The sequence below is a fragment of the Chionomys nivalis genome, chromosome 1 (genome assembly GCF_950005125.1).
Source record: "Chionomys nivalis chromosome 1, mChiNiv1.1, whole genome shotgun sequence".
NCBI classification, from domain to species: Eukaryota; Metazoa; Chordata; class Mammalia; order Rodentia; family Cricetidae; genus Chionomys; species Chionomys nivalis.
In genome coordinates, this window is record NC_080086.1 from 16,788,264 (window position 1) to 16,814,607 (window position 26,344).

At 41.5% G+C, this 26,344-nt stretch overlaps 1 protein-coding gene across 1 annotated transcript in view; it reads left to right on the top strand.

Moving 5' to 3' along the window:
- Positions 1–20,884, top strand: part of Lrp6 (LDL receptor related protein 6) — a 132,300-nt gene extending 111,416 nt beyond the window's left edge. Inside the window, exons 18-23 of the mRNA XM_057762761.1 lie at positions 4,984–5,220; positions 6,782–6,892; positions 10,368–10,598; positions 11,699–11,835; positions 12,789–12,886; positions 16,374–20,884. Of these exons, the coding sequence (XP_057618744.1) occupies positions 4,984–5,220; positions 6,782–6,892; positions 10,368–10,598; positions 11,699–11,835; positions 12,789–12,886; positions 16,374–16,668 (1,109 nt within the window). The 3' untranslated portion in view covers positions 16,669–20,884. The remainder of the gene's footprint in view (positions 1–4,983; positions 5,221–6,781; positions 6,893–10,367; positions 10,599–11,698; positions 11,836–12,788; positions 12,887–16,373) is intronic.
- The last annotated feature ends 5,460 nt before the right edge of the window (positions 20,885–26,344 follow it).

A 26,344-nucleotide genomic window follows, 5' to 3' on the forward strand; every position in this document is an offset into this window, starting at 1 on the left:
CCTTGGGTTCTGTTCTGAGCATTGCAGTTTACTATTAGAAAGTGTTTTCTTCTTTAAAGACAGTTTTTAAAGACATGCATTTCTTTAAAGCAAGATTTAAAGAAAATATATATTCAGAATATAAAAAGTAGTGATAAAACAGGATTACAAATAAATTTTATCTTTCTTACTTTTCAAAGATAATCTCAATAGCAGTGGCAATGTATTCTGCTTACATTACAGAAACTTGAAGTTCAAGGTAGTGCATACAATTTGAGAACATGGAAGTCATTCTGATGCACACTTGACTATAATACTGAACCTCAGAATTTTTGTCACCAAAGATCTAGACACACACGAAAACATAACATTCCATGATGTTACTTCAAGAGGAGGAGAGCTGTGTGACTGAAAATCAGAATATCTTCTTCTGGAAGGAATTGACTGCTATAGGATGCTAGGGTGTTCCTCTTCAGAGACCTAATATGTATAGAAAACTTAAGCTCTAGAATTTGAAATAAAGGGAAGGAAAGAGGGAACATTGCTAGGCATGGAGTATGTGCTTGTAATTTCCTTGGAGAAGCTCTTACGAATATGAGGCTAGCTTGGACAATTCAGGGAGACATTATGTAAAAGGGAAAAGTTATTAGAACAAATAAAGACAAATAAATCAAACCTTGCAGATTAATGTAGACATATTTAATATTTTTTTAAAGATTTATTTATTATGTATACAACATTCCTTCCATGTATGCTTGTATGCCAGAAGAGGGCACCAGATCTCATTACAGATGACTGTGAGCCACCATGTGGTTGCTGGGAATTGAACTCAGGACCTCTGGAAGAGCAGTCAGTGCTCTTAACCTCTGAGCCATCTCTCCAGCCCCCCATATTTAATATTGTTGAACTAGATACCATTAAATAGTTAAATTGGTAAAATTTTGTTACGTGTATTTTGTCACAGTGTAAAAAATTCTGTTTCTATACAGAACACTAGACTTGCTTTAAAAACAAATCCTGAGGAAATTTCTCACTGTGTTAACAGATAAAACTGAATCATGATCTCATCTTCCAATTAGATGTCTTTTAAAGGGACATAATTTTTTGCTGATAAAGTACATTTTATATTTGTATGTAAAACAAATAGCAAGTTAGAAAAGTATACTGCCGTGTTGTCACCTGACCCAAGATATGGAGTGTTGCTGTTAAGAAAGTACTCTTGGGAGATGGCGGTCAGCCTGGGCAATGTGAGATCTCTTCTCAGAATAACAGCAACAAAAACCAGTGGGAAAGAAAGGTCATAGCAGTCACAGAAGAAAATGTGCACAGTTGTACATGCCTGTGATCCAGCACTGGGCCACAGAATGAATTAGAATCTGGACTGAGCTCGTTAGTGGGAACTTGTCTCAGTCCTCCACTGCAGAGAAGAGAAGGGAAAGGAGGAGGCAGAGAGAGGGACAGAAAGAAAGGAAAGGAAAAGGAAAGCACCTTCGTGTGCTTACCAGATAGTTCTCTAGTAAAGGCACCTGCTCTTCAGACTGTTGCTCCATACAGAGTTAGTTTCTTGTACATTATCAGTGGAATCATGGCATGTGATCTTTTGGGCTTCAGATTCTCCTTACATAATATGTTTTTGAGATCCAATAATATATCAAATGTGTCAGCACTTTTTTGTTGCTGAGTCATAGTTGATTATGTAACACTGCAGTTACTCTCTTGTGAGGAACTGTTGATATTTAATTTTTAATAAAACTTCTGTGCATGTTGAGTTCTACACCAAATCTTGACAATCAGTAGTTTCTTGTAGTTTGATTGTAACATTAATTTATATTTCTCTATTAAAATGTGTGTTGAGCTAAGAATATAGTTCAGTGATAGATGCTTACCTGGTATAAGCAAAATCCTTGAGTTCTACTCCCAGTACTACCAAAGATGTATATACACATATATATGTATGTATGTATGTATGCATGTATGTATGTACACACATATGTTGTTTGTGTGATGGCATGTACCTGTGGTGCCAGTTTAAGCTACTTGATTGGTTGTGAATTATTTGAGCTCAGAAGATTTAGTAGAAAAACATGAAACCTTGACTCTTAAAAAGAAAAGCAGGAGTGTGGGGGGTGCTCTAAGATGATGACTCAGTAGGTAAGAGCGTTTGCGGCACAAACATGAGGATTTCGAACACCCATGTAAAAAGTAAAATACAATAAATAAATAAGTAAAAAATAATAAGCATGGCTGTGTGTACCTGTAACCCTAGTGTTGTGGCGAGGTAGGAGATCAGTGAGGCTTGCTGCCTACCAGTGTAGCTGCAGATTTAGTGAGAGACTGTCTTACGCAGAGAGCAGTAGAGCAGGACTCTCAACATCCTCCTCTGACCAGTACCTGTATATGTAGCCAGAGGCTGCTTGTTCCTGGCTACCCAGATGCGAATAATCACACAGAAACTATATTAATTACAACACTGTTTGGCCAATAGCTTGGGTGTATTTCTAGCTAACTCTTACATCTTAAATTAACCCATTCCTATTAGTTTATATTTTTACCATGAGACTCATGGTTTACCTGTAAGGCTCTGAGGTATCTAACTCCTTCGGTAGCTACATGGCTTTTCCCTGACTCCACCTACTTGTTCTCTGTATCTTTTCGAGCCTGACTATATTCTGCCCTGCTGTATACTGAAGCAGCTTCTTTATTAACCAGTGGTAATAAAACATATTCATAGCATACAGAGGGGAATCCCACATCATCTATATAAACATGGACATACACTTGTACATACATGTGTACATACACACAACAAAAAGGAGATGGAAGGGGAGGTAATGGGGAGGAAAAGAAAAGAAGGCTGCATGTGGTAGATTGTGCCTGTAATCCCTGAATTTAGGAGGCTAAGCCAGGATTAATGTGAGTTTGAGCAAGCTTTGACTACAAAATGAGACATTGCCTCAACCCCCCCCCCAACTTTGCTCTTCCCCTGATGATGATTTTTATTGTTGTTATTATTGTTTGAGACAAGATCACTTTATGTACCCCATCTGACTCGTAAACTTGAAATCTTCAGTCTCCCAGTTGCCAAAATTGTTTATGGACAGCACCATGCCCAGCAGTGCCCATCTAGTTATTTTCTATAGATTTTATATGACATTTTATAGTTTCAGAACTTAGTCCTTTGTAAGTATTAGAATTCCATTCAGAAGTCCCTAGAGGGGCTTGAGATGGTTTGTGTACTTGCTGCTCTTTCAGAGAAGCCAGGTTTGTTTTCTAGCCCCCTGTGGTAGCACACTGCCATCTGTAACCACAGGTCTGGAGTAGCTAATGCCCTGGCTTCCATGGACTCCAGGAAACTGTACATACTTAGGTGCAGGCACCCACTGATACCTAGAAAATGATTTTTGCCTCTTTCATTGTGCAGTATCAGAAACTCACATTTGTTAGTGCTCACCCTCACAAGAAGAATCTGTGCATGCTACTGAACTATAGATGTTCGGTGTTACATCCAGATTTTCTAGAACTTGAATCTCTGATCCCAAGTTCCTGTTTTATGATTAGCTATAAAACCAGACATTGTTTTTATTTGGTTTGTTTGTTTGGTAATAGCTCATTCAGTTTTTTGTTAAATTCTTGTGAAATACCTGAGTGTGAGTACAGCTTCCTTATAGCTCATTTTTTCAGATAAAAACGGTACTCCATTTAATTTATGTTTACAGTGTGAACAGATGCTTGCCTATTAAAACTAGCCTAGTTAGATCCTGCTTAGATGTGCAATGTGAACTTAACATATACCTCAGTTTTTTAACAATAATGAACTTGAGACTTGACTTTTTAACAATTAACATTTCCCCATGAGTTTTTTTTTTTCTTTAAAGAAAAGCTCTCATGTAGTCTAGGCTGCTCTGAAGCTCACTATGGCTAAGAATGACCTTTAACTCCTGAGTCCTTTTCATGTACCTCCAAAGTGCTGAGATCCCAGACCATCAAAAGCACTCCCAGGAGAACTGGCCTTTTTTGCTCATTAAAGTTGTGGTTTCTTGGCTGTGTGGCTTATGGGGACTCCTACTACTGTGGAACAACTGCCTTGAGTCTACTAAGGTTCCTGCAGTTTACCCACAATTCCTTCTGTAGCATCAGTGCAGATATGAAAAATGCAATGCCACTTTAGAGTTATTACAAGCAGTTCTCACCTGTTTACTGCTCTGACTGGCAGTGGGACCTGGGGCAATAGAGCTGATAAATGAGGCAGACAAAAGTCTTATGCCGTGGCCAACTTTATTCAGAGATCAGACAGTTTGTACTTCAAGGGTTAATAGGAATCGCATGGGTAAAGTGTCCAATCACAAGGACAAGGCCACATATGACAGAGAGCCACATGTGGCAGAAACATTTTTCCATAGAGGCATTTAAACAAATAACAATAGCCAGTTGTAATAATAATCTGAAGTAAACTCACTCCTATCCACTACACCTGGGAAGGGCACAAAAACACATTCCAAGAACAATTTGATGTTTTTGAGGAGACAGCTCACAAGACTCTTGTCTTGTTTTCTGGACGTTTTCTCACCAGTAGTCAGTTCCACTCACAGGACTCCACTCTGGGGCCGTGTTCCGGTACCCACTCAGTGGACCCAGTAAAAAGAAGTAATAGAGATCTTCAGGGGGTTGTGAGCAGGCTTTTGAGAATCTTAGAGCTTGGAGAAAAATGTTCGTTCTAGGCTAACTTAAAATGCTTGCAAGTTGGTAGTCATAATGATCACTCCTGGTGGTGTGTGAGGTCAGTGAGTTGCAGATATTTCATTCCTGTTCAGACTGTAATTACAAGAAAATATGTCAGTGTTTTTATAGCTTACTGCCTCTGAATGACTGATTAGATGAGTAGACTACAAATCCTCTTCATTGTAAAATGCTCTGTTTATTTTTAATGAGCTCCACTTGGCTATAAATATTTGTACCTATGCATGACCACTGTTCTTGTCATTCTCTCCCCTTGTTCATTTGAAGAACCTCCAACATGTTCTCCTCAGCAGTTCACTTGTTTCACTGGAGACATTGACTGTATCCCTGTGGCTTGGCGGTGTGATGGCTTTACTGAGTGTGAAGACCACAGTGATGAACTCAATTGTCCCGTGTGCTCAGAGTCTCAGTTCCAGTGTGCCAGTGGGCAGTGTATTGATGGCGCCCTTCGGTGCAATGGTGATGCCAACTGCCAGGATAAGTCAGACGAGAAGAATTGTGAAGGTATCAAGAATCCTTGATGCTTGCTTTATACTTTCTTTGCATCAAGTTATTTGAAATTTATTTTTTCTCAGTAGATTTGGGTTTTATATTTATGGCATGAACATTATACCTGTTGCTAATTATTTGAACCATTTGATATGTGTAAGGTCCTGCAAATTAATGTACTCATTTTGCTACTTTATTGAAATGCCCGGGTGGTGAATATCTTTTTTTACTTTTTGTGGCTGTGATAAAACATTATGACCAAGGACATCTTAAAGAATAAAGAGTTTATTTTGGCTTAAGCTTCCAGAGGGAGAGTCCATGAAGGCAGGGAAGCTGGGAGATCATTTTGTCTACCTCAAGAAACCAAGCAGAGGGAGCGAACTGGAAGTGGGTGAGAGTGTAAACTCAGAAAGTCTATCCCCAGTGATGTACTTCCTCCAGGAAAGCTGCAGCTCCCATAATCTCCCAAAACAGCTCCACCAACTAAGGACCAAGTGTTTAAATATGTGAACCTGTGATGGGGTACTGCTCATTCAAACCACCACAGTGGGCATTTTTATAAAGAAAAGAGGTCTATTTAGATCATAGTTCTCCAGTGTCAAGGGCATGTTATAGAATATTACTTTAATTATGTAAAGTTGAGTTACATTTGTTTATGTTGCAGGATATTACTTTAATTATGTAAAGGTTTGTGCTGCATTTGTTTAGTGATGTAAAGATGTGTTGCTTTGCCTGCCTAAGGCACCTGATTGGTCTGATATAAAACTGAACGGCCAATAGCTAGGCAGTAGAGGGGTAGGCGGGGCTGGTGGGCACAGAGAATAACTAGGAGGAGGAATCTAGTCTCATGAGGGAGAGAGAGAGTCTCCCGGGGCCAGACAGCTAGTTAGCCCCCAGCCAGACATGGAATAGGGTATACAGAATGAAAGAAAGATAAAAGGCACTGAGGCAAAACATAGATGAAGAGGAACAGGTTAATTTAAGTTTAAAATTGCTAGCCAGAAGCAAGCCTTAACTAAGACTAAGCACCATTGTTGGTAATCAGTCTCTGTGTCATGATTTGGGGGCTGGTGGTCAGAGAAAGCCTGCTACCAGGGCACGTGATGGCTTTGGTTGGGCTCTGGTGAAAATCTCGTGGAGGTGCAGCACAGTAGTGGGAGCACTTGGGAGATTATAGGCATGTCTCAGTAAGAAGCCAGAGTGAGCGAGGTGTCAGGGGTTTTGTTCTTTTAAAAACGTGTGGGTATTTTGCCTTCATGTTTGTCTGTGTACCTGTGACCCTAGTACTTGAGGAGGCCAGAAGAGGGTGTCAGATCCCTTGGAGTTAGAATTAGAGATGGTTATGAGCCTCCATAGCTGCCAGTGCTCTTTAACCATGGAGCCATCTCTCCAGCCCCAGGCTTGCTCGTTTATAGCAACAGGTTTTCTTAAGAACTGACTCAGGGTACATGGAGAGCTCCCGAACACGTTCTGTGTCTAAGCCTGATATGGTTTTAGAGTGTATTTAAAAGCATTTGAGTCTTGATAGAATTTTTCTTCACATTGTGCTAAAAATAAAACTCTGCTTTTTTTCTAGTGCTTTGTTTAATTGATCAATTTCGCTGTGCCAATGGCCAGTGTGTTGGAAAGCACAAGAAATGTGACCACAACGTGGACTGCAGTGACAAATCTGATGAGCTGGACTGTTGTAAGTAGGAAGGAAGCTTGTAGACTGTTCTCAAGGGAGAATTTGAAAAATACCTTGTAGCACAAATTCTAACTGTTCTTAATAATAAAAACTTGGCTGAGAGATGAGAAAAGCAGTACAGCAGCCATTAGAGAGGCCTCTTACCTCCATCAGTGTCAGACTGCAAGAGCAGTTCTGTCTCCCAAGCCGGGCGGTGGTGGCGCACGCCTTTAATCCCAGCACTCGGGAGGCAGAGGCAGGCGGATCTCTGTGAGTTCGAGGCCAGCCTGATCTACACGAGCTAGTTCCAGGACAGGAACCAAAAGCTACGGAGAAACCCTGTCTCGAAAAATCAAAAAAAAAAAAAAAAAAAATGCATCTCCAGACTGCCCTGAACTCCTGTCTCCTCCCTCATTATATTCCTCTCTTCACCCATATCACTCCTGTTTCCACCTCGCTGGTGCTGGAATTAAAGGCGTGTAATCCCAAGTGCTTTTGACTTGATCAATTCTGTAGCTCAGGGTGGCCTTGAACTAGCAGATCTGTCTGCTGAGTCCTGAGATCAAAGGTGTGCCACCACTGTCTGGCCTCTAGATCTTCAGGCAAGCTTTATTTGTTAAAACACAAACAAAATACCACTACATTACCCCCCCCCCCTTTTGTATTTTACTTAAAATCCAGATTTCCATGTGTGGAACACTTATACTAGTTATTTGTGCCAGAGATATTTTCTGTTTTGCTTTTAATAATTGTTTAAAGACAGTAGTTTCTTTGTGCAGAGAGATAGTAAAATACCAGGAAAAAAACATTGTTCTGCCACAACTAAAGTTACAAAATTCTCAGATAATTTAGATACATGGAAATTAATTGCTAACCCGAACTTCAGTCTGAACATTAGTTTGTGTTTAACTGTTTTTTTGAAGTGTTTCTACCAGTTTCTCAGGCTCTAGAATTTAAATGCTTTCTTCTTCCTCCTTTCTTGCCCTCCCTTCTCCCTCATTGCCTCCGTGACTGCTTGCCTGCCTCTCTTCTTCCCTTGAGCTACCCCCCCCCCACTAATGTCGAGCTGTAGCAGCCACATAAGCACTAGCACAGAGGAGGAGGCAACCAACGTTTTAGGAATGAAAATGGAGTACATGAAGGAAGCTTCTTAGAAAAACGATATTTGAGATCGATGTTGATGAATGAAAGTGTGGTTTCTGCAAATAAGTAGAGAAGCTACGTTCTCTTTAGCACCAGGAAGGTGTAAAACCAATCAACTTTCTGGAACTGCTGTGAGTAAATGGGATTGCTGCGTTAGCTGTGTCTTAGGTGTGTCACCAAGAGAGAATAGTAGCATAGATGATGAAGGTGATACTCCACTCACAGTTCAGAATCACTGATATTTCTAAGAACAGGCTAGGGCGGGAAATGACAGCCAAAGCTATAAGACGTGTTAGAGGTAGTAGGATTGTGGGCAGGGACATCTATTAGGCTGTTTGTTTTCAAAGTTTTTTGGACCACATCAAAAGAAGTATAAAGGTGAGATGCATGTGTAGAGAAACAGGTGTCCTGCAATGGCTTTTATGCACATGAAGTACACTACATCTTGATTTTTCTGTTTCTTTATTTTAAATGCTGGTTATAACCCACTAAATTGTTTCCCCCATCTTCTAATAGTTTGCAGTCTGTAATTGAAAATGCGCAGGAGGCTCTAACTGAAGATGATCTAGATCAGGAGAAGCAGAAAGGCTGGGTTTCAATTATTGCAGAGACAGAAGGGTTGGCAACCACTTAGATACAGTTGGCAATTTTGAGTTGACCCACAGGTACCTCACAGTGTGACTGGGGTCATTAACCAGGATTTGCAACAGGAACTAAACACTGAAGTACCATAACATTTGCGGTGTAGGAGAAATGCTTGGTCAATGCAGTGCTGGTTGCTGTCTCTGTTTTAAACTTAAATGGCTTTCACAGGCATACACTTTACAGCTTGCCAAGGCCATGCCAGTTTTTATTGTTCTTAGTTGGTCTACCCCAGTTATTATCTGTTTTACCCCTGGTTCTGAGAGAGGTGGTGATAATGGTGAGCTCAGTTTGGGATATCTTACATTAAAGGTAATGATGGGCTGTCCCATTAATACTGTTAAGAAATTGGTTGAGTAGGTCTATGGCTCAGGAAGATATTTGGCACTCTTTAGATTATTGATGGTAATTAAAGCTATGATAACGGATGAAATCTCCTGAGAGTTGAGGAGGAAGCAAGTAAGTAGTAATAAATCAGGGAGGCATGCACAAATAACAGCAGGAATAATCAGAGCTAGTAAGTAGGGCGGAGCATGGCCGTAACACTCATGATCCCAGCACTAGGGAGTCAGGGGAGGGTCAAGACTTCAGCTACATAGCGGGATTGAAGCCAACCTGGACTAGGTGATACCCTGTATCAAAAAAATAAACAAATAGTAAAACTAGGAGAGTGGTATCTTCCATAGTGAGCAGAAACTGTTTAAAAGAAAGAGCAAGCCCAATCTGTTGACCATGCAGAGAGGTCTGTGAGATGAAGAGTCTCTTGAATATGGCAAATCGGAGAGCTCTTACTTAGCCTTTGTGGGCCATTTCCTTGCAGTGGTGAGGGAGGAAGCCTGCCATCGGCAGTGTGTCCCAGAGACCAGCGGTGTGGGGTAGGAATGTCAAGAAAGGGTTATTCTTTCCTGAAGTTTGGCACTAGGGAGGAATATCAAGGCATAGAAGAGAAAACAGAAGTGATGGTAGCTGGCAAGGACTGACGAGAACATGCGCTTTAGATCCCACAGGCTGAGTTTGGGGCTGATGGCTACAACAGGCAACTTAGTGCTGTCATTGATGAGTTTAGCTACATGGATGGGAGATTTAACAGAAAGCAGAAAGTGTTTTAAAGGGTCTTCATTATGAAATTATCTATGGGTTAACTAGTCAGAATGGAAGAATTCTCCCTTCTGAATAATAAAGTGGGCACTTCTTGCTCTTTCTTTTCATGCCTTCTGCTTCTTAAAAAACTCAAGTAGCCAGGAATCCAGGAAGGTAGGTGTGCTGGGCAGGATCCTTCTCCAGTTCTCTGGTCTTGCTGAGTCCTCTTGTAGTCAAGTTAGAGACCTGTGTGTATGCTCTGAGGACAGTGGAGGTTGGATCTAAGTGCTTGACTTGTCTGCGGTTTACAGACGGCTTCACTAGACCTAAGTGGCACTAGTTCCGGCTGCTTTTGGCTTCTCCACTATTCCACAGAGAACATTTTGGTGACTTCTCGAGGCCTGTCTCTTCAGTGATACTTCTTGGTCTGTTGCCGTCATTTAACAGCAGCTTCTTTAAATTTATTTAAATTAAATGATGCCATTTAATTCATATTTTTATGTGGTGTGATATATATTTATGTAAACTACATATAGTTTGATTTATCAACATTTTTATTTTTGCATTCTTTTATTGCTATTTTGAGTGTATAGTTGTTTCTCCATTAGATAACTAGTATTTTCCATTTTAGATCCAACTGAAGAGCCAGCACCACAGGCCACCAACACAGTCGGTTCAGTTATTGGAGTAATTGTCACCATATTTGTATCTGGAACCATATACTTTATCTGCCAAAGGATGCTGTGTCCTCGTATGAAGGGAGATGGGGAGACTATGACTAATGACTATGTGGTTCATGGCCCAGCTTCTGTGCCCCTTGGTTACGTTCCTCACCCAAGCTCTCTGTCGGGATCTCTTCCAGGTAAGTGAAGACTAGTTTGTGAGAATTTGGTTTTGTCCAGTTTAAGATATAAAACAAATTACTGAATTTCCATTGTGGAAAAAGGACGTGCCTAGGATTAAAAACTAGATTACTTTGGGTTTAAGAACTTGTGAGAGTGAACTTTTTTTTTTTTTTTAAATTTTTACACTGTCTCTCTATACAGAAAGACTTAGGTATAACTTTGCCAGCTTCAGGCCTCTGACTGCGTTGTGGGGCTACACTATATTCAAAGCAAGTCAGCCAGTACTTTGGTGAACACCTACAATTTAATTTCACCACTGGGGACCTGAGGCTATTGACTCTAGGAATAAAGGAGTCCAAAGACAGATCAGTTTGCTTTCCCACAAACAGGGATTTTGGAAATAGCTGGTTGACAAGGAAGGAACATACTCCCCTCTGCCTTCTCCTGATCTAATATGGTGAGAGTGGTGTGAGGTTGGTTAAAACATTGAGTCTGTTGGGCAGTAAATCTTTTCCCAGTATTTTGTGGTACCTTTGATGAAAAGACTCTTGCCTTTTAATGAATATGGAGGAGATGTCTGACCTCTGAAAATGGGAATTTACTGTGGTTATGACTCTCAAGTAAACAGCTGCAATATTTCAGCTGGTGAATGGTGATACTCCCCTGTTGCTGTCCCTGTTTCCAGTAAGTAGAAATGGAAACTTACTTGAACAAGTAGAACCTTCTCTTAGCATTAGTAGTCTGGAGTGTCTTTGTGCATCAGCTCCTGTCTTTAGAAGGCTTTGCTTTCTCTGGAGCTCATCTGTTGGTTTAATCTACCCTGGTCCACAGTCTTCATCCTCAGTCCTTTCCTTAAGTCTTTGGGACAAACTCTCACTCTGCAGGGCCCTGTTTCCTCTGACAGGCCCGGGTGGGAGCGGCTTGGCCTTATTCGAAGCCGGCTCTGAATGGGGCTTTCAGTTCAACATTCGTTTCCCTTCTCATAAGCTCTTTACAGATATTATTAGGAAAAGAGGGCATAAATCATTTTAGTTGGGCTGCTTGTAACTTCACTGTTGATTAGTTATTTCATAGATCTTTGTAGATGTTACTCAGCTTTCATTTTCATCTCCTTCAGGAATGTCTCGAGGAAAATCAATGATCAGTTCCCTCAGTATCATGGGGGGGAGCAGTGGGCCTCCCTATGATCGAGCACACGTCACAGGAGCATCGTCAAGTAGTTCTTCCAGCACCAAAGGCACTTACTTCCCTGCAGTAAGTAGTCTGCTTTTGCTTTGTTTGTCTTTTACTGTTAAAATACATAGCATGTTAAATTAATTCATTTAAATGTGGGTACTCAGTGATGGCAATGTGAAAATAGTTTTTAATGTAGGGTTTAAGTGCATAGGAGTCAGTGAGAATTTACCACCACTGCCCTGTGCTTAAATCTTTTAAGTTTACTCTGTAATAATAAGCATAGTTGAAAACATTATAACAATTTCACAATTCAAATAAAAATTAAACCACTAAGGTACCAAACAGACCTTGGACTTTTCATTTGTAACCCACTAAAAGAAACATGTAGGTGGGGAGGTAGTTCAGTCTGTAAAATTCTTGTCTCACATCCCCAGCATCCCCAGCACTAAGATAAAAAGCTGGGCCTGGCTCATAATCCCAGAATTGCAGAGGTGGGGACAGGAGGATCCCTGCCTGGGCACTGGCCAGCCCACCTAGACGAGTTAGTGCCCACCAGGTTAATGAGAGCCTGCCCTACAGGAGGTGGACAGCGTCCTGAGAAGGACATTTATGGTTCCCTTTGTTCTTTAATTGCATGCATGCATATATGCTCTTGTACCTATGTGTATAAAAATAAAATTTAAGAGAAAGCACATTGTGATCCCACTTAAATTAATAATTTTTCTACAGACATGGAAAAGTTGTGTTTAAAAAAATTAGAGCCTGTCAATGCCAAACAAGCCAGTGATAGGGGTGACAGATTTTGTTTGTTTTTGTTTTTCTTACCACTGTTTGGGATAAAGAACTTGTGGCCTAGGAAAGGGGAGCCACAGTCTTGAAGTGCTATTTAGGTAGTTGTTTTGAAAAGAAGAATATGCTGATAGTGTAATGGAAAAGGATAGACAGAAAGATGAAAAGATAGAAGATAAAGATTTTTTACATATCTATGTAAAGTTATTGTTAGCTTAATATTTTAATTGTTTCCCTTTTAGATTTTGAACCCACCACCATCGCCTGCTACAGAGCGATCTCATTATACCATGGAATTTGGTTATTCTTCCAACAGTCCCTCCACACATAGGTCCTACAGGTAAGGCATGCCTTCTTTTCCATATTCCATTTGTGAATGTACTAACCCTCAAATGAATAGACCATGATCAACAAAGAAAGATTAAGATTCTTATCTTGGCAAGACTTGACATTGTCCACCCCCAAATCCTTTCTTTTTTATTTTATATTTAAAAGAGAGTTGCACAGCTGGCCTTTAGAGTAATGCAGTTAGGGACTGGGCAAGATAGGTCAGAGTTGTGAGAGCTCACAGGTAGCAGGAGTGTGGAACACAGATAATTGAAAGAAATCAGAAGCAGCTTGGCCTACTGTAACCTGGAATAAAAGATTTTCCATGTAGTTGCATGAAATAAACAAGTCTCTGGTGTGGGAGGTCCTTCTGTCTATGTGTTGCTTTTATTGGTTAATGAATAAAGAAACTGCTTTGGACCTATAGCAAGGCAGAACTTGGGTAGGCAGGGAAAACTAAACTAAATGCTGGGAGAAAGAAGGCAGAGTCAGAGAGAAGCCATGGAGCCACCAGAGTCAGACATGCCAAAACTTTAGCCAGTAAGCCACAGCCACGTGGCAATATACAGATTAATGGAGATGGGTTATGTAACATGAGGGCCAGCTCATTTGTTGGGGGTTTCTGTCCTGCCAGGTTCCCACAGCTGTTTAGCCTCAAAGAAAATCACACAGAGATCGCTATAAGTTATAAAGCTGATTGGCCCATTAGGTCAGGCTACTTATTAGCTCTTGTAGTTTATATTAACCCATTATTCTGATCTATTTTTGCCATATGGCTCGGTACCTTTTTCAACTGGCAGGTCACATCCTGCTTCCTCAGTGGTCTGTGCAGGACTGAGAGGGGAGCTTCCTGCTTCCCAGAATACTCCTGTTCTCATTGCATCATTTCTACTTTCTGTCTGGTTTTCCCACCTATATTTCCTGCCTGGCCAATCAGCGTTTATTTAAAACATGATTGACAGAATACAGACAATTCTCCTGCACCACTTCCCCCTCTTTTTCTTTTTTTTTTTAAAAAGGGAAAATTTTCATAGTCCATTTTTTGTGAATGTGGGCATAGTATTCCAGGCTACTTCCAGCTGGTGGGGGCACTGATAATTTTATGGGGACCTAAAGAAAATTTAGAGTTATGATCGCCTGAGCTAATGGGCCAATCAGTTTTATAACTTATGGAGATCTCTGTGTGATTTTCTTTGGGGCTTGCTGACTATGGGGTACCAGGCAGGACAGAAACCCCAACAAGCAGGCCCCGATCATGTTACAGGGTTAAATTAAGATGTAAGAGTTAGCCAATAAAAAGCTAGAGCTAATGGGTCAAACAGTGTTTTAAATAATATAGTTTCTGTGTGATTATTTTGGGTCTAAGCTAGCTGGGCAGTCGGGAACCAACAAGCAGCCCTTCTTATTACGAGTCTCACTAAAGTGAGTGGAGCATGTTTGTAAGTAGCAGCAGGAAGTGACCTCTGCTAACTGCGAGTGTGTTGAGGAGGTCTGTTACTGTCATGTGCGCAACGCTCTTCATCTGTGTTCTGTCTGAAGCGGCCCTGTGGTCCTCAGTGCCCTTACCATTTGGATGGTGTTTCCTTTCAGTTGGTTTGGCCTGGGAGGACTTTGCAGTGATGGAAATAGAATGGAAACGGCCTACGAAAATCGCTTAAGACTGAGACAGGGTTGCCTCCAACTTGATTGTTTCTATGAATTATTCCAAGATTTCTTTTCATACCACAGTTTTGTTCTAAAATGCCAGAACAAAAACAGGCCTGAAAATTGAAAAACAAAACCAGAAACTAAAATTTTATTTAAAAAACTTACTTAATTCAGCTTGAAGAACATTAGGCAAAGTATATGACCGCTTTAAATCATTTTGCATGTCTAAAGTAGGCTAAAATCTGTCAGACTTCTTTATCAATTGCTGTGATTTTTGCTTAAGCTGAGATTTAACAGAATTTTGTTGATCAACTTTCTTTTTTTTCCTTCTTCCTTTTCTTTATGAGACTAGAAGTTTTTAGCCTTTTCAGTTTTAATCCAGAAACTCTCCCAGGCTTTGGCTTCTGTTTGGACAGAAAGATGAAACAAAAAAGCAGAAGTGCTATGATGATGTCCTGTTAGCAGTGATGGTAAAAGTCCCAGGAACCTGCTCAGTGGGGCCTGTGGGCAAGGCTGAGTGTCAGCAGAAGGCATGGGTGCCTGTCAGTTGTTCTTGCCCCCCTTTTTTTTGCAGTCACTTTATTTTAGAGACAGTTAATGCATGGATCTTTAGGATAAGTATGAAATAAGAGAAGCGTGGCCATACGTAGAATAAAGTTGTAGGAAGTCATCCACAGACAAGCCAGTGTTTAGGTCAGCTCTCACCTCCATGAGTGTGCTTCTCTTCAGGTCGCTTTTCTTAGCTACCCAGGTTACAGACTTACTAACTAGAGATTATTTTAAAGGGTATATAGACAAGTAGACAGTTGACTGGTCCTCTGGGCATTTAAAGTTTGATACTCAGTTGAAACTGCTTGTAGGGCTATATCCCTGACCACACAGAAGTCAGATACCACAACTCCAAATTAGAATAGTTTCCCTTTGCACATGGCAGTCGTAACAGGGTGGATGTGGCTGGAGTTCAGCCTAGATTGTGCAGTAGTTTACTTTTAAAAGAAACAAGGTCTTCAGACATCATTAACTTACCTGACAGGCAAATTATGAAATGACCAAAGAGTGTAGAGTGAGAGGAGACTGTAGAAGACCCATTTCCACACGCTCCGAAGCTGCTGGAACTGCTGAGATCTGGGGGTGTGAGACATGTAACAGGTCGGCCAAGGCTGGAGTTGAACAGTGAACTGCTTGTTCTGTGTGAGCAAGGCCCTGGGTTCAGTCCCCAGCAGCTGAGGAAAAATAGAACAGTTTTTCAGTATGTCAATAGTAAAACTCTTGAGTTGGTTTGTTTTTATTCTTTTTTTGAATATGATACTGGGGGTCAAACCCAGGGCCTTGTGTACAGCACGTGCATTTTAGTTTGCCTCAAGGGAGAAGAGCACATTTGGGGCTTGATTGAGTTCTCTGCTCTCCAACTCTATCCATGTTTTCGTCAATGTGCCATTGCTTCTTCATGTGTGCCGATTAAAAGCAGCGGCTTTTTGGTTGTGGTGGTCCTAGGATTGAACCCATGACCTCCCTGCACATGCCAGGCAAGGACTACCCATCCATCCATACAGATTTTAACTGCAACAGCTCATAGCTTTCTTTTTTTTTTTTTTTTTTTTTTTTTTTTGGTTTTTTGAGGCAGAGTTTCTCTGTGGCTTTGGAGCCTGTCCTGGAACTAGCTCTGTAGACCAGGCTGTTCTCGAACTCACAGAGATCTGCCTGCCTCTGCCTCCCAAGTGCTGGGATTAAAGGCGTGCGCCACCATCGCCCGGCTGCTCATAGCTTTCAAACTGGATTTATATCTCTTTGACTTCTGATACAGAATATTCTTCCATAAAACTAACTGTGCTTCTATTTTCTTCACATACTAGCTACAGGCCTTACAGCTACCGGCACTTTGCACCGCCCACTACACCCTGCAGCACTGATGTCTGTGACAGTGACTATGCTCCTAGCCGGAGAATGACCTCAGTGGCAACAGCCAAGGGCTACACCAGTGACTTGAACTATGACTCAGAGCCTGTGCCCCCACCACCCACACCCCGCAGCCAATACTTGTCAGCAGAAGAGAACTATGAGAGCTGCCCTCCTTCCCCGTATACCGAGAGGAGCTACTCGCATCATCTCTACCCACCACCACCCTCCCCCTGCACAGACTCCTCCTGAGGAGGGGCCCTCCTCCTCTGACTGCCTCTGCCGGGAAATGTAAATACACATCTGGTTGAGATCTGGAGGGGGGGAGGGAGCTATAAAGCAGAGTGAGGCAGACCCTGTACAGTTAACATTATAAAGTGGGTTGGGTACTGGAGATATTTGTACAGAAGAAAAGGATATTTATATATTTTCTTAAAAGAGCAGATTTGCTGCTTGTGCCATAAAAGTTTGTATAAAATATAAATTTGTACTAAAAGTTTTATTTTTGCAAACTAAATACACAAAGCATGCCTTAAACCCAGTGAAATGACTGAGCACAAAGGAAACAGGGATAGCAGAGGCATCACTGACTGGGAGTGTCTGGGTTTCAATGATACCAAAAACTAAAGGAGGAGGAGAAAGTAATTCCATCTCAGAGTGGCAAACTTGGAAGCAGCCAAAATCGCCTTCAGACTAACTAACATTTTTGAGGGTCAACAAGAAACCATGAAGGAAAGAAATTATAGTACTAATTTTGGACAAAGGGCTTTGTTTTCTCTAGGAATCCAACAGTTTCCTTAAGGAAAATAGATGCTTGTACAATCCATTGAGTGTTGCTGTTGTAGGAGATGAGGTGTCTGCTGCAGGATGCTGTGGAGCTGGTGAGAGCCCATGCCGCTGGCCCAGTTCTTGGTAATACTAGCTGCTTTCACCTTGCTGCCTCCCCAGCAGCTTCTAGGCAATTCTGCCAAGAGCCATGATTTAGTCAAGCTTTTTAATCTGAGGAATTGACTAAATGGAATTTACTCAACAAGGGATTGATTCCAGTATATCTACTATCACCATTTGACTGAGCTTTTAAGTTGTAGGCTGTTTTTGCATAATCAAAAGTTAGCCATATATTGGTCTTCCATGATTGTTTTAATGCTCATTAAAGAGTGTTTTTACAACACATATAGACAATGCTTAAAAAATCACAAATATGTTATATTCTTGTAAATTAGTTTTGTATCCTTGCAGCATACAATATCACAGTGTGAAATCATTTAATGTATGTTTTTTGAGTAAAACATTTAAATGTGCTCTGGTTAGAAACAGTCTATTTAAAAAGAAGGGTTTTTTGTTTTGTTTTGTTTGTGTTGTTAGGTTTCCCTATATTAACTATGTGGTGTTTTCACTTTCTGTGGACCAGCTTTCCTGAGTGACATCTCCCGCATACCTCCGTTAGTGTGGTGGGAGGCACCTTCTTGGCAGGCACTGTGAATGTTTTCACATGGTCCGCAGTCTCTTCTTACAGTCACCTGTGTTTCTGTGTTCTTTCTTGTCCCAATCTGGACTAAGATAATTATACAAATGTAACAGTGTGGGTTAAATGAGAAGGCTCACTGTGAACTTCTCAGCTGCAGGAACCTGAGTGGTGGAGACTAATGGAAGTCTCTTCTGAAACATGCCTGACCTGCCATCATGGTGGTCCTGAGCTGCTACCTCTGTCGCTGTCAGGGCTGACCTATGGGATGACCTTAGCCCACTGCTCTCCCGCTGTCCAGACATTAGTGTCCTGCTTTTCACGTTGTCTAGCACTCCTCTGCTATAGTTGAGCTGTTTCTAACCTAGTGTGCTTTTACCTAAGCAGCTGTTGATTACTTATTGAATATATTTTTAAATTATATATTGATATGAGGCTTCTCTGGAAAACAATAGAAAGAAATGATTCCAGAATTCTGGCAGAGTTTAATTAACTTTTAAAAAACACAGGTACGTTTTTAAAGAGAAAACCAAATCTTTCAAGATAATGCTTATTTTGGGGACAACTTAGTCAGAATCAGGGGCACTTATCTTGTGTATAAGTAAATGGCAATCCATGTATGTCTTGAATTTCAGTCAGATAAGCATTAACTCTTCCTGTTACTAAAATGAAGTGCTTGGTGTCTAAGACAGAATGGGTCTTGAACTCACTTTCTGTGATGCACGGGGCACTTGACGCTTGAGTGAAGATGGGAAAGTCAGCAATGACTGGGTGTCAGTTAGAATTTGAGAATTCTATGTTTACATTTTAATGTGCATCTTTATCTGGTGGGCTTCCCATGTAGAGACTTGCACTGTAGTGAGCTAAGAAGTATGCTGCCTTGTTTCATCTCAGTCCAGGTGCCTGTGCTGTGATGGCAATGGCCTCTTCTTGCAAAATACAAATCTGTGTGCCAATTTGTTGAAATGATTTGAAGGCAGTTCAGGTTAATCTCAGTATCTTCTTTCTGGGGCAGCTGAGTTGTAGTGAGTACTTCTGAGAGTATTTTTTAGTGAGATGGTTGTTAAATTTGAGAAAGATAAGGATACTTAAGTTACATGGACAGTTAAGTTTAAGTAAACTATGTCATAATTATTGAACATAAGGAAAAATAAACGTATGAGAACACAAATAGGGGAAAGGGGAAAGTTTTAAATTAGGATATATCTAGATTATTTAAGAGGAAACATGAATAAAATTTGACTAGATTCCATAGTTTCTTGGCTATTTGTTTTGAGCTTGTATCTTAAAGTATGCCTGTTTACTGATAGAACATTTTGTATACTGCAGCAAGCTTTTCTGCACTGCAATCTTCTATAACTAGGACTCAGACACAATCTCTGGGGTCCTAGTCTCCTAACCAAGGCCTAAGTAGTTCTCCTGTAGGTCAGGTAAATGGGCACAGTCACAGAAAAGGTTTAAACTAGAGTTGGTGGGTAGAATATTACTGGTATTTTTCTTTTTTAAAAAATTTTGCAATGCTTTCGTCAGTGCACACCAAGTTGTAAAACTAGCCGTCTACCTTAGTGACAGCTGTCTCGGGGAAGCGTCTGTTATCTCACTGTGAAGGCCCACGAGTGACTGTTAGTTCACTCACCAGTTCATTCGGTGTGCTTAGTGATCAGGATGACTTTCTACAAGTAAGCCTGCCTCTCTGCAAACTTCAGAAACAAAAGTCGTCTTCTGTTCACCCCCGAAAATGCCCTGCTTTTAGTGACTGTGCCGTGCTAATGTGTAGCCCGTGTGACTACAGAAAGAATTAACAAACTGATTTCTTACTCAGAATTAGATTGTAGAAAGGAATGTGGATATCGGTTGATTGGCAATATTTAAGAGTTCACAAATGAAAGCCTTGCACAATTATGGGTGTGCACTAAGTCCTAAACACGTTTGTCATCAAGCATTAGTTAAAATGTCAGAATTCCTTTTAATTTCCTGGGGTTTCCTCATCTCAGACCTAAAGCAGGCCATGGGAAGAGGTGTGATTTTAGGACATCGGGATGGCACTGCTTTATAATAGTGTCAAGATTTGGCTTTTGAAATCCTCAGGTTTTAAAGTCACGGACTTTGGGCCTCAAATACAAAATTACACATTAATGACTTAAGTGGTTCACCTTGTGGATCCGTATTCTCAGGATCCTCATTGAATTCAGCGTACACCTGAGGAGAGGGGAGGCGGATGCACTGGTTTATCTCAGTGACTTAGAATCAAGTTACCGACTCTGTCCTCACCTCAATGGAAGGGAGCTTTACCATTGGTTCACAGGCCTTTATAGACCATTCTTTATTTTATCCCTAGGGAATTTTTAGAATTACAGATTGATTGCACTCAGAAGCAGAGTATGGGCCCAACATAATACTAATCATTGGACTCTCCAGCATCACTTAGCGTTTGTCCAAAGTCAACACCAAAGAGATAGAGAACATGCTTTTGCTTAACTGTCCATTTGGGCTTTGTTTATCCACTACATATAGGAAAGTTGAGGGGTGGTATAGCTATAGATCCGTGTGGATATGTATCTATATCCGTGCCTAAATAGAGTGCTAAGAGGAAAGTTAGGCAAGGAGAGTGATTCCATCAGAGTCTGGTGAAGGGAGGCCAGAGAAAGAGGATACGAGAGGCCGAGCTGGACTGGCCTTGTTGCAAGTGAAGGATCTGGTGCTGCTTTCGGGTGTTTGTCCCTTATGAGTCTAAACTTTTTCTTAAGCTTTAATCTTTGTCATTGTCTTAAGTCAGCTGGTGTTTCTTGTACATCGACTTTGGTACGATGGTGCTTTGCAAGGATGTATTTATATTATAATGGCCAACATTTGGTCAGCCCTTGTCCACTTATTCACCCCCTTTTGTAAAATAAGTGCTTTAATTATAAATTGTATAAAGGTACCTTGTATAAACTCCCTTTTGATTATTACAATAAGCTGAATTGTAACAAATGAAATGTTGATTTTTATAATAAAACCATGGAAAAATCAGTGAAAAAGTGGAACTATCATTTATTTACTCCAAGAAGTAATGACAATGATTATGCTTTGTGTGATGAACACTACTGTATTTCAAATAATAGCAAGTGCAGCTTTGACGCAGTTTGTTTGAAGAACTGAAGACTGTTGGCCACTTCAGGGCTGAACTGTGTGCCTAGAACTCTGGAGACCTCCAGGCTCTTCAGCACTGCCGTGTTCTCACTGATTGTGAGTGACACCTTAAAGTGGTGTTGCTTTTCCTGGTGTGGAACCTACTGTGCTGCTGCCATGAGAGATTTGTGGAGCTAAACCAATGAGGATGCCCGTACCAGGTCCCACTGAGTCTCACTTTGCTGTGAATGGAGAGTGGCAGGTTAAGTGGAAGCCACGTTCTAACGTAAGGTCGTGTCAGATGCTCTTGATCTTGAGAGAAGTCTTATCATCTCCACTTGTCCCTGATGAGGAAGGAGAAAAGACCAGCCACATAGGTCACAGTGTTTCCAGTAAAAGGGAGGGAAGAGCCACAGCTTCCCTCGAACTTGATATGGTCTCAAGAATGGTGAAAAATTATGTGTATCTTGGTCCTCTTTTGCCAAATAGGCTTTTGGTAACATTTACACAGTCCTCTTAATTTGAATTCATTTCCTTGGAGGTGCAGCTTGTGTAGTTTCTGTAAATTTAACTCAGGAAGAATTGTATCTAGTGCTCTCTCTGTCATTTACACCACTATGCAATCTACACTTTGGAATCATTCTGGAAAGTTTTCTTGAGATTTGCTTTTTCAAATTCAGATTTAGTCAAAGCAAAAAAGTTGATCTTCTCCATACAAAGGCTAAAATGAAGGATAATTTTATTAAAATCTGGCCAGCATTTACTGTGTACCAGGCGCTATGCCGAGTCGTCCCGTTACCACATTCAAAAGAAATCGACTAGTTGATGAATAAACTTGATAGGAAATGTCTTTTGGAGGATGGAATTCTCCACTGTAAAATTTCAATTAAAAAAGTCAACAGGTTGTCAGTGTAGAGAAGGGTGAGACTGGGACCTAGTTCTGCTGTTGTATCATGATGGGTTGTCTTATTTTTCTATTGCTGTGCTAAGACACTGAGACCAAGGTAACTTAGAGAAGACTATTGGGGACTCCCAGTTACAGAGGGTGAGTCCACGGTCATTATGATGGGGAGCACGGCATCTACAGGTAGAGGCATGGTGCTGGAGCAGTAACTGATAGCCTACAGCTTGATCCACAAGCACAAGACACTGGGAATGGCTCAGAGTTTTAAAGTCTCATAGCCTGTTTCCAGTGACACCTGTCCCCCAAGACCACCCCTAAACCTTTCCAAACCGTTTCATCAACTGGGGACCGAGTATTCAAATATCAGCCTATGGGAGTCATTCTTACTCAAACTATCACCATTGTTAAGCCATGTCTGGACACATTTATTGTTTTAGATTTTCTTCACACTGGGGAGAGTGGTTGTTCTTAGTAGACCAGGCTGACTTTTAATGCAGAGGTTCACCTGCATCTGCCTCCTGGATGCTGAATAAAGTGTACATCATCAAGCCTGTACCCTCATGCCTGGCTCCTAAGATGCCTTAGTCTGCTTCCCATAAATGTTTCCATTCAGTTTATAACTTTCTGGTTTTGCTGGGGTTTTTTTATTCTTTGAAAATGAATCATACAAAAGTATGCTTAATTTTTAGATATTTTGGGCATTTTCCAGTGTTTTGTTATTTTAAAATTCAGTTCCATAAAGGTCAGATTTAATCCTTTTAAACTTTCTGAGACTTGTTTTATGGGCCAGACTGATGGCAGTGGGAGGTCTTGAAGAGCATGATTGCTCTGCTGTGGGCCTAGCTCTAAAAGTCAGTGGGATCCCTCATGTCTCCTGTATCGTGATGGGATTTCTATCTACTGTTACCGAAAAAAGCAGCAGTCTCTGAGCTTCCCTCTGGCTCTACGTGTTTCATCTTTTCTGATCGTTTCTGCCTACACATGACAAAATAGTTACATTCTCATAACTGTTCACCCTTCAGCATCATGCAATGCTTTTCTGTCCCTGAATTTTTTGACTTGAAGTCTACTTGTTGATAGTAATATCATAGCTTCCTTGTTAGTCCTGATGATTTCCTATCCTTTCACTTTCTGCCTCTTTTGTGTATAGATTAAAGAATTAAAGATAGCCATTTTTGTGGCTCAGGAGGTGAAGGCACACTTGCTGTGAAGTCTAAAGACCTGAGTTTGACCAACATGGAGAGAACCAACTCCCCTGACATACTCATTAAATAAATGAAAATTTTAGCCCCACATGTTTCAATGGGGTCTTTATTCTTTGATTTTTGTATGTTTGTTTTGAGACAGAGTCTCACTGTGTAGCCTAGGCTGCCTTGGAGCTCACTGTGTAGACCAGGCTAGCCTCAAACTCAAGAGATCTGCCTGCCTCAGCCCAAGTGCTGGGACTTGTTTTGTTTTTCAAGACAGGGTTTCTCTTCATAGCCTTGGCTGTCCTGGAACTTGCTCTGTAGAGTCTATTCTTATCTACTTGTTTCTTCCCTTAAGTGTAAATTTTTGGCCATATCTCTAAGGCAGATGTCATTGTGACTGTGCCCACCATCTCTCTCTGCTTCCTAAGTTCCGCTCGCTTCTGAGACGGAGCTTCACTTTGTAATTCAGGTTATAGCTTCCTACATAGTCCAGGCTGCTCTGGAACTCAAATCTTCCTGCTTTCACTTCCTGAGTGTGGCTACAAGTATGTTGCATAATATCCAGCCTTTAGTCCGGTGGTTCTCAACCTTCCTAATGCTGTGACCCTTTAACATGGTTCCTCGTGTTGTAGTTACCCCCAACCATAAAATTATTTTTCTTGCTGCTTAATAACTAATTTTTCTACAGCTGTCAATAGTAATGTAAATGTGGCTTGCAGGATATCTGTCTGTGTCCATGTGTCTGTCCTTTCTTCATTCCCTCATTGCCCCAATTAGGTCAGTGCCTGAAGCCATGCAGAACTCAACACTGCGCGAGCTTGAGGACCAGAGTTTGGGTCCTCAGAACCCACATAAACACTGGGTGGACCTGGTGACCCGCCTGTAATTCCAGTGCTCACATCAGACTTAACTGTGTTGGTGAGCTACGGGTTTAGCTGTGAAACCCTGTCCCTGTGAATGAGACAGAAGGCTCTCCATGCCAACCTCAGGCCTCCACACACATGTATGCACTTGCCTGTGCATCCACACATGCAAATACACATACACACCACACATACATTTGTTGATGGAGGAGTTACTTTCATTTAATAAAGAAACTGCCTTGGCCCATTTATAGGCCAGCCCTTAGGTGGGTGGAGTAAACAGACAGAATGCTGGGAGAAAGAAGCCGAGTCAAGGAGTCGCCATGATTCTCCCACTCCATACAGACACAGGCTAAGATCTCCCTGGTAAGCCACCTCGTGGGGCTACACAGAATATCAGAAATGGGTTAGATCAATATGTAAGAGCTAGCCAATAAGAGGCTGGAACTAATGGGCCAGGCAGTGTTTAAAAGAATACAATTCCGGTGTAATTATTTCGGGGCATAAGCTAGCCATGCGGGCGGCCAGGTGCCAGGGACGCAGCCCCACCGCTCTTATTACAACAATTTGTAAAAAATAAAGTCTGTTCAGAGTCTAGCAAGATGGTTGAGCCAGCATAAGGGCCTGCTGCCCAAGCGTGACAATCTGGTTCAGTCCCTGGATCCAATGGTGGAAGTTGAGAACTGACTCCTGAAATGTCCTGTCACCTCCACATGCATGCCGGGACACTCACCTGCACTCATACCCACACCCAATATAATAAAAACTTTAAAGTTCTCTGTTCAAGTCTTTGCCTTCAATTCTATGAGAATCCACCCCACTATAGATGGCTCGTGCCTCCGTGGATGGCCACATACCCATGGGTATCACTAATTGGATTCAGGGGGTTAATAATAATTAACATACACACATACATATATGTGTGTGTATATCTATGTATACACACACATACATATATATGAACATCAATCACTGTGTAGTCAAAGATGCCCTTGAATATATTGTCCTTCCTCAGAATCCTACCACACGCAGCTTATACCTTCTGTTTTGTTTAAATTCAGATCTACCTGCCTTTGCCTCCCAAGTGCTGAGATTTAAGGTGTGCACCACTATGCCTTGCCTCCTCACATCTTCTTGATGTGTTGAAAATATTTTAATTTGCATGTTTATACGACGTGTGTGCGCACTCGTGTGTGCATATGCATCTGTGTGTGAATTCAGATGCGCGTGTGTCATAGTGTGCATGTGGAGGTCAGACAACCTTTGGTGGTGGTCTTCATGCTCCACATTGTTGTGAGATAGGATCTCTTGGTTGTTTTCCATTGCCTGCATCAGGCTGGCTGGTCTGCAGATGTCTGGAAACCATTGACTGTCTATCTCCCGGTAGGAGATGCTCATGCTACATGTCAGGATTTTATGTGGGTTCTAGGGATTTGAACCCTGATCCTCATGCTTGTATTGCCAAGCGCTTTTACCCAGTAACCCATCTCTCCAGCCCAAACATTCAAATTTTACCAACATTTAAATAACTTTCTTTGCCTTTGTAACCTTCCTGTGCTTGTGTACTTTTATGTGCATGTACATATGTGTGTGGAGACCAGATAATGAAGTAGTATCTTCCTTAGTCAATAACTTTCTGCCTCATTTTTTGAGACAGGGTCTCTTCCTGCACCTGGAACTTACTGACACAGGCTCATCGGCTGGTTCCTAAACCCTGCCCTTCTTCTCCAGCCCTGGGATGACTGGTATATACCACCACACCTGTCTACCACACGGGCAATGGGGCATTGTGCAGCAAGCATTTCACGGAGCAGAAATCTGAGTGTTCTGCCTATTTCTAAAATTGGCATTCTGCCTGGCTCCTTGAATTCTCTGGGGAATGCTCCTTTCAGTAGTTTGAAGGCTCTGTGAAGCCTTGGGAGATTTTCCCATGTGTACACATTGATCTGTCTTCATCTGTAGACTTGGGACTGTCTGCAGCTTGGGGTGCTACTCCCCTCCCTACCTTTGCTGTACACTGAAGCCACATCACCCTTGCTGAGCTCCTGCTCAGACAGACTGCCCGGCTCTGGGCGTTCCCGCCTCAGTACAGCCAGAGACTGCTCAATGTTGCCTCTCATCTGTCAGCATTACCCGCTGCCGCGTCTTAGAAATCCTTCTTTCATTTATTTTGTTTGCAATAAAATGAAGACTCAGGCAGGAGATGAGATCTAGTTACTGTCCCATCATCCTGACTAGAAGCTGTCTGTGATTTTGGAATCACTCGGAAGAGTTTGTTATGACTCCGTGTATCTCGGGCCACACGCCAGTCGTACTGATTTACAAGCTGTGGCAGAGGCTGGGGTACAGTCTGCAAGCATGTGCCAAGAAGTTGCCTGGTGTCAGATGTGCAACG